Source organism: Microtus ochrogaster, chromosome 16 (genome assembly GCF_000317375.1).
Source record: "Microtus ochrogaster isolate Prairie Vole_2 chromosome 16, MicOch1.0, whole genome shotgun sequence".
NCBI classification, from domain to species: domain Eukaryota; kingdom Metazoa; phylum Chordata; class Mammalia; order Rodentia; family Cricetidae; genus Microtus; species Microtus ochrogaster.
Genome location: NC_022018.1, coordinates 29,977,493 through 29,986,524, shown reverse-complemented (window position 1 = coordinate 29,986,524; position 9,032 = coordinate 29,977,493). Strand labels below are relative to the sequence as shown.

Sequence of the window (9,032 nt, the reverse complement as noted above, 5' to 3'; positions counted from 1 at the left end):
ATCGCTAAGGAGGTTGAGCATGACCTTAAGTGTCTTTTGGCCATTTGAACTTCTCTGATGATGTCTGGACAAGACACTGATCTAAGAATGCAATAGAATATCATTAGGAGTTATTTTATTATTACATTTTTTTTCTTTTCTTAGACTAGTGGTACTTGGTTTTATTCTAGATCCCTGGGCAACATGTTCTCAGGTTCTTGGGTACCTGAGCAGTGTTGGGCATGAGTTTCATCTCATGGGCACCTTAGGCCAAATCAGTTATCAATTGGTTACTGCTACAAGTTTTGTTTCCCCATTGCCTTGGCATTTTTTTTGCAGGCAAGACACCATTGCAGATAAAGGGTTTGTGGTTGGGTTGGAGTTTATGTTTCTCTTTTGAGACCATATAGAGTACATTCCTGCACCAAAGAACCTGAAAAATTGGAGTGAATCCTCTATACAGGCACCAACTTGACCTCTCCATTTTACTGATCTGTGCAGATGATGTCTTCAGCAGTGGGGCTGAGCTGTGAGTTGTGAGGAGCAACCTACAGCTTGGGCAGCAGCCTGGGCTGTTTCGATTCCCATCATGCCCATTGGCCAATAACTCTTATTTTTGAATTTCTATCTACCCTTCCATGTTTCTGAATTGCCTCTCCAATAGGTAGAATAGGAATCCTGTTTGGTTTCTTCAAAAGCTGTCATTTCATTTACACAGAAGGATGTTGAGCTTCTGTTATGTGCCAGTTGCACCTGTATGTATGGAGGCACTAAATTCAGGCAGAGAGTAAGAGCCAAAAGCTGAATTCCTCTCCCAAGTGGTGCTTTCTCTCAAGAATGAAATGATGATACCATTGTTTTTAAAATCAAACCAAAACCCACCTTTATTTACATCATATGACATTTGGGATAGGAAGGGCTTCCTAGGAACAAGTTTGAAAAATACACAGAAGGACCACTCTTGGACACCACTAAGTTAAAAAGGTATCCTTAATGTTTTCTAAATACAGATTACTTTTAGAATAAAGTCAATATTAAGGTTGAAGTAAGTCCCATATGATATTTAAAGTACTGAAAGGGCAGGAATGAAAGAATCGTTTATAGAAATTTCCTTCACTACCAACAGGCCCAGGTAGAACAAAGGACTCTAAATCGTCCTGGTCCATGCTTGGGATTTGATCAGAAAGCATCATCTGCAGTGCTTAGCATCATTTATTCTACTCCTGTCTGATGAGGAATTTTAGAAAGAAAAGCAAGAGGCCTGGTCTATGTGTCAGAAGTAGATTCTTCCCAGGTCACAGCTGGGCACTTTGAGAAGATGAAAACCAGTCAGAAGATGCGGGGCACTCCGTACACAGAAACTTAAGTTAGTTGTTCATTTTCTCACCTCTGGTTTTTCTTGTCAAATAATTAAACCATAATTAATCTTGAAATAACTGTTGAGCAAAATAGATGTAGTAATCGTGGAGAGAGGGAAGCTGTACTTCAGGGACTGGGGCTCTGGAGAGGCCTTCCTTCCCCTGACACTGTGACCACATGAAACTTGAAGTCTGCAACATCTGATGTCAGCCAAGAGCCCCACAAATCCTGACAGTACAAATATAACCTGACAAGCGTCACCTTCCCAGAGCTGCTCCAGAGCCTGTCTGCACCACAGAGATCCAGGTGAGTACATGGAGGTAAGATCTTCCATCCCCTCTGCTGTGCCTTGGAGAGTTTCATTAAAGCAGAAGACTCTCTGACTAATCCAGGGAGCAGGTTCCAGGCTCTATGATCCTCAGGACCTCCACTTTCCTTCTTCTTTTTTTTTTTCTTAATTTATTTATTTATTGAGGATTTCCGCCTCCTCCCCGCCACCGCCCCACACCTCCCCCCCCCCCTCCACTTTCCTTCTGACCCTGGCTCCAGAAAGATCAAAGGAGACTAGTTCCTGGAGATACAGAGATGGAACAGAAATGCTGAGCCCTTGCTCTCCATCTTCAGACTGCAGTATCAAGACAGAGTTCTGGCTGGGTCTTAGCCTAACTACCTTTCTGAATGGTTTAATAAGATAGATAAGATTTTCAGGTGTCTGTAAACCCTGGAGATGATCATGATACATTGCTGTAACATTAGCACTAGAGAGACTTGGCAACAGAATTGTTCAGGGTTAGCCTGGGTTACGGAGAGAGATTCTCTCTCAAATATAACTAGATAAATTAAAGAAAATAAAAACCTTTTTTCAGGTATAACTTTGCCAGCATTGTGACTTCAACAGTGTCGCTAGTGTTTGTAAGCCTTGCACTTTTTATTTTTGATGTATCTTCACTTTCCTAATATTGGCATCGTTTTACAATATCCTTCTAACTCCCAGTTTGACAGTTTTCTGTCTGTATCTGTCTTTAAAGGCTCTCATTTTTTATCACATACTATTATAATACTTGTCTCAAATTCAGTCATTGTATGCCATGCTGGGTGAAAAATATAACACTTAGTATAACAGTTATCATTACCATCTTGAGAACTGCTGCTATTTAGAATCCAGGCTGTGCAGGAGGACATCCTGAAACAGCTCATCTTATGTTTATGCCATACGAAGCAGCAAAGAACAACAATCTTTTTAGTTTTTTCTGTTTGCCTGCCTGCTTGCTTGTTTTAGAGAAAACCAGGATGGGTGGATGTAACTTTCTTCAGGTTCTTGTGTGTTAGGCTCATCCTGGAGCCGACCATCCATCTAAACACAATTCTGTCCTGTCTTTTAAATTAATTTCTTTTAGCATTTCCCAAATAACATGGAAGATGAGGTACTTTTACCTCCACTGACAGTGACTTCAGTAGAAAGGAATCAATTATTAGAAGGGCCGAGCCTGGTCTCAAACATGACTTAAAGCTTGTAAAGGGAAATATGACTTAAAGGGAAATATGACTTAAAGCTTGTAAAGGGAAAGAGAGGACTAGAAAAGTAGGAATCCCCATGAAAGCAAGGATTGAACAAACAGAAAATTGTTAATATCTTCTATCAGCACTTGAGGGACCTGAAAATAGTGATTTTTGACAGATTACAATCACTGACAAAACACTTAATTTTTTATTCTGGATATGTCAGCAAATGCTGATGTACTTTCTATTAATATCTGAAGCATATTTCATTTGTACAGGTACTTAGATGGTATTGTGATTTCTCAGATACACTTACAAGGCAATAATTACCTCTTTGCTATAGGAACAGTTGAAAGCAATAACTGACATTTCTAGAGTCATGATACCTGGACACAAATCTAGGTTGATGAAGGTCACTGGTAAGATCATCTTGACACAGGCATGTACAGCTATCCTGTGAGTTTAACAGGATGGAGGGCAGTGAACAGAGGTATTGCAAGTACTCAGAACACACAAACTCATGCAGCTCCTGTAATATTCAGATTTTTCATATTCTAGAAAAGGTGTCCAGGGCTCACCACAAATCCCTGAGAAATGAGAATGGAGCTCCAGAACTTGAAGAATAACATCCTACCTGAGTCCAAGTTCTGGAATCAGTTTGGACTGGTGTATAAAAAAACCAGTCTGCCTGACAAACAGGTTGGAGGAAAAGCAGGCTGCAAAACTGGCTGACAAAACAGCTGCTCAAAAGGCCCCACAGAAGCAAATGGCACCATGAACTCTTAGATAGTGGAATCCCTGCTCACACCAGTATGCCCCCACTTACTGTGCTACGTGCAGTTGATTTGAGGACTCATGATTCCAAAAACTGTACTCATTGCTTGACAATATATAATACCTCATTTATCCAATTCTTAGCTTTACCTTATCAGCCTCCCCTCATCCAGAGCTGTTCTATGTTCCTTTATGTGTCCTAAAGCAGTTCACTGGGGTTACAGATGGCCAGAAGTCGTCTGCTAGGATTAGAGATCTCTGCTACCCCCTATTCTAGAAAGCAACACATGGTTCTGTTAGACACCATCCTTAGCTTCAGCCTAACAGTTACATGAAATTTTTCAAGTTGTATTTTTATGATTTACTTTAACTGTAGGGTACTATATGAAAAGGTTGTGAAAGTCAGCTTGACATTGAGAAGTATTTTTTTTTAAAAAAAAACAAGTAAGTACTCAAATGGAGTGAAATCACAGAATAATCAACATAAAAACTTTTAAAACTTTAGGATGTCAAAATTGAAGTTATAAGGCATTAAAGTCAAATGCAAATATAGAAATTGTTGCACTAATGAAGAGGGAAATAAAAATGAAGCCTTTGTCTTTGAAACTGAGTGGGAAAATATGATGAAATAGAGAGAAAAAGGAAGGATTTTGTTTGGGGAAATTTGCAGTTGAATTCAGTCATGATGAGAGATGTATGTGGACAGACAGACAGGCACACATACACAAATTTACATATTTTAACAAGTTAATTTTGCTAGTATAGACCTCAAATATATCTCCTTTTAAATTTAGAGTTTTATTCTAGTTACCAAACTTACCTGTCAGAGTCTCGCATAACTCAGACTCCACAAGGAAGAGGAGGAGATCAGGGATCCAGTCTACAGCAGCACATGTGTCCATCACTGACTCTCATACAGTAGAAAATGCTACTATGCAAAATGTTTTTCAGATAAATGTCTAGCATTACTGATTCTTTATGGAAAAATCTCTTTGTATCCTGAATACAAGCTTTTCTACCCAGAAAGGAAGAAATGCTTTTGAAATTTATTAAGCAAATAGTTTTCCTCTTCATGACTGTGTTTGGAACTCTGGGGAACATTTCTGTTTCTGTGAATTATATGTTCAGTTGGTGTGGAGGACCTGAGAAGAAACCCATCCACCTTATTCTTATCCACTTGGCTTTTACAAACATCATAATCCTTCTTGCAAAAGGATTGCCAAAGCCAATGGCAGATTTTGGTTTGAGAAACTTTCTAGATGACATAGGATGTAAGATCACCATTTACCTGTCAAGGGTGGCCCGTGGGGTCTCCATCTGCACCAGCGGTTTCCTCACTGTGGTCCAGGCCATCATCATCAGTCCCAGAGCATCTGGGTGGAGGAGGCTCAGACCAAAGTCTGCATGGCACATCCTTCCATTCTTTTCATTCTTTTGGATACTCAACGCTTTATTAGGTATGAACCTAATCCATTTCATCACAAGTATAAGCCAGAATATATCAGAGCTTAACAATGGTGACGACTATTGTTATTTTATGCTAGAAAGTCAGAAAATAAAGTGGATTGTTCTCCCTCTCATGGTCCTGAGAGATGCTGTGTTTCAGGGAGCCATGGGAGCTGCCAGTGGCTACATGGTACGTCTTCTCCACAAGCACCACCAGCATGTCCTCTACCTTCAGAACTCCAAGCTTCTCTACAGAACTCCCCCTGAGCTGAGAGCTGCTCAGAGTGTCCTCCTTCTGATGCTCTGTTTTGTTTTCTTCTATTGGGCTGACTGTGCTTTTTCTCTATTTTTAAGTCTCTCTTTAGTAGACAATTCCTTGATGGTAACTATTCAAAAATTTCTGGCCCTTGGTTATGCAACTTTTAGCCCCATTGTGTTGATTCACAGGGAAGGACTTCTGATTGATTGTTGGCATGCTCAGTGGAAAAAATTAAGAAAATGTCTCTTCTATTTTTCTATTAGATGAGTTTGAAAGAGTTCTCAGGTCTGTAATATTTTGGGTAAGACAAAATTCTCACAAATCAGTGTAAGTATGTCTGTATTCTCAATCAGTCTTCTGGTGATTCAGCCTTACCTGAGAAAGAGAACTTCGTAAATTACAGTGATAATTGTAACCCCATTCTCCACTTTTCCTCTTTTTTGAAGGGATCTTAAAGATTCCTGATTTGTAATGTGTATCGATAATTTACCAGCATTATGTCCTTATAGCACATACTTGCCTTGCGCTTGTTAGGGTACAAGAGATTGTCAAATGTCCTATGACTGACTGGAGTTAGAGCATTTGTTTTGTACCAAAGTGTGAACCTGGGTCCTCTGGAAGACAAGCTAGTGCTCTCAACTACTGAGTCCTTTCTCCAGCACAGAAAAAATTGTCTTATTTATATTTTGTAAACTGATTTGTCTATCAGCATTACTGGAAGCACACAGATGAATTTGTGTAAAAGGAGACTGACAATTGTTTTCTTGGCTGCCCAGTCCAGAAAAATCACACAGGAACTATACTAATTGCAATACTGTTTCCCTGATGGCTCAGCTGGATTTCTAGCGAGCTCTTCCATCTTAAATCAATCTATTTCTATTAATCACCATGAGGGTGTGTGTTGCATGGAAAGTGGGCCCTTGTTCCGTCCAGGCCACCCGGCTAGCTTACACCCAAAATAACCACACAGAAACTGTATTCATTAAATTACTGCTTGGCCCATTAACTCTTCCTTTTTATTGGCTAATTCTTACATCTTAATTTAACCCATCTTTATCAATATGTGTATCTCCATGTGACTGTGGCTTACCGGCAAGATTCTAACCAGCACACATTTCAGGCAGGAGATCCATGTGTGTCCTTCTAGTATGTTTCTGGTGCGTTTCTCCTCCAGTAACTACATAGCAACTGTCAGGCTCAGCCTGCTTTCTCCCTTCGTTCAGTTAAGTTTCCCTGCCCACCTCTATTATGCCCGGACATTGAACAAAGCAGCTTCTTTTTAGCCAATGGTAATAAAACATATTCACAGGATACAGAGGGAGAATTCTACATTAAATTTGGCAAATTTTGTCAATTTCATAGTGATTTAATCATATTATCCAAAGAAATCCTTATCTTATACCTGATGTTGTACTTGCAAAATGTTAGTTTAGCTATGATGCAGTTTTGAGATTCTTCAAAGTGTCTGCATGTTTCCATCTGTAGAAAAGATTTTACAGAATTGTGAAAAAAGTGAAATGAACTACATCTACTTCCTGGACTCCCAATGCACCACTAATAAAACTCAAATGCACTGAAATGTTTCTGTGGTGTTATATTGTGAATGTTCTCTGCAGGAATTAAGATTGTCCATATAGATTAAACTGGATAAGAAATACACGGTAAAGTTTCATTTTATATCTATCTATAGTCTCTATGTTGATTAAAAAATGTGGATTTTCCTTTTTGCAAGATTAATATGCAGTGTGAAACAGACTGAGACTTGTTAGCAGCTGCCCTTTGTTAATACCTGGTTGCTCTCCACAACACTATCCAGCTGTTTGTCATCAAAGAGCAGCAAAAGGATCTCATTCTACATCTATTTCAGTAAAGGATTCACTACCCGATTGCTTAATTTAGGTTCACACAATAAGATATCAACATGGTTCTAAGAATCTGATAGATGCATTCTGAAAAATAATAATTGATGCAATCATCGAACATGAAATTGTAGAATCACTAGAGGTAGTTTTATGCCTTATTTGTAAAAATTGTTCTCTCATATCTGACTAAACACCTGTAGCATTTTGGGTGCATCATGGCTCTATTTTATAATAATGTATACATTTTTATATTTTGCTTGGTTGCACTGTATATAGAAAACATTTAAGTAAGTGATGTTGATTGTGTTATAGATTATTAAATAGCATGTTATTCCACTATGAAGATTTATTTTATGTTTGTGTCTATGTGTGTGTGTGTCACATTTGTACAGTTCCCTACACAGACTTGAAGAGGGCACTGATCACAAAGAACAAGAGCTACAGGCAGTCATGAGTCCTAGATGTGAGTGCTAGGTAAGGAACCAGGGTCCTCTGCAAGAGGAGCAGGTCTCCTGATATAAGAACATGGAGAAAGAAAGTTGTGTTTAATCTGAATGATGGAGACAGAGTTCACTATTAAAGATAGAGAAGGTTATGGAGAGAGAGGCCTTGGTGGATAAAAGCACCTGCCGAAAGGTCAGACAATTTCATCTGTCTCTGATGAAGGAAACTGACTTCCACATGTTGCCTTCTAACCTCCATTTTCAAGCTGAGACATTCACACTTGAACGCACCATGTAATCTTTAATTTAAAATAAAAAAAAAACAGACAGGAGATACATGAGTGTTGACACAGCATGAACAAAGTTGGTCTGGCCTCTGAGTGGCATATAGAATTGGTTATGAAATTTTCCCTGAAATAAGATTAGATTTGAAAACAAATAAAAGCTCAATCAGATCATAAATTAAAATTTAATATATGATGAAAATTCTAAATAAATAGAGAATAGTAAAGGCAACCTGGATATCAGATTCAATTATGCCCTTCAGGTAAAGCACATGAGATTGGACAGATGGATTAGTATAAATGCCTTCATCATTTTCTATTTATTTATTTATTTATTTATTTATTTATTTATTTATTTAAGATTTCTGCCTCCTCCCCGCCACCGCCTCCCATTTCCCTCCCCCTCCCCCGATCAAGTCATCATTTTCTTAAGCTGGACACATTTCTCCTCATTGGCTAGTTCTGCCAACTTGATAAAAGCTAGAGTTATCTAAAAGGAGAAAAGATCCATTGAGAAAACACCAGCATAAAATCCAAATATAGGGTATTTTTTTAATCACTGATTGATGGAGCAGTTCGCAGCCCTTTGATGGTAGTACCATCCTTTGGCAAATGGCACTGGATTCTATACAAAAGGAGACTGAGCAACCATGGTGAACAAGCCAGTAAGCAGCACCCCTCCATCACTTCTGCATCAGCTCTTGCCCCAGGTTCCTGCCCTAGGTGAGTTTCTGTCCTGATACTGTGATGATAAACAGTGATGTGGAAGCATAAACTAAAGAAACCCTTCCCTGCGTTTAAGAACATGATCCAGTAAGGGAGTAGTTTGAGAATTCTGAGTGCTTGTGGAAGCACTCCTAGTAAACAAACAGGACAAAATCTTTTCTCTCTGTTTCTCCAAATCACAGAAATTTTCTTGGAATATGTTTCCATGCTCCATCCAGGCACAGCAGAAAGGAGTGGGTTTATTTCTGATTGCCGCTTATGGCTTGTTATTGATAACCTTTTTTTTAAATTTATTTTTATTGAGAAAAAAAATTTCCGCCTCCTCCCAGCCTCCCACTCCTCCCGCCCTCCCCCCACTCCTCTCCCCCTCCCTCTCAAGTCTGAAGAGCAGTCAGGGTTC

The 9,032-nt window shown here is 39.1% G+C and overlaps 1 protein-coding gene across 1 annotated transcript; it reads left to right on the top strand.

Moving 5' to 3' along the window:
* The first annotated feature begins 4,608 nt into the window (after nucleotides 1–4,608).
* On the top strand, nucleotides 4,609–5,584 carry LOC101995746 (vomeronasal type-1 receptor 4-like). The gene has a single exon (XM_005354930.2). The coding sequence runs from the start codon at nucleotides 4,646–4,648 to the stop codon at nucleotides 5,582–5,584; it is 939 nt and encodes a 312-aa protein (XP_005354987.1). The 5' UTR covers nucleotides 4,609–4,645.
* The last annotated feature ends 3,448 nt before the right edge of the window (nucleotides 5,585–9,032 follow it).

What these genes read in the sequence shown, in the direction of transcription:
- LOC101995746 (XM_005354930.2), top strand. Translation starts at nt 4,646, where the DNA reads ATGCTTTTGAAATTTATTAAGCAAATAGTTTTCCTCTTCATGACTGTG.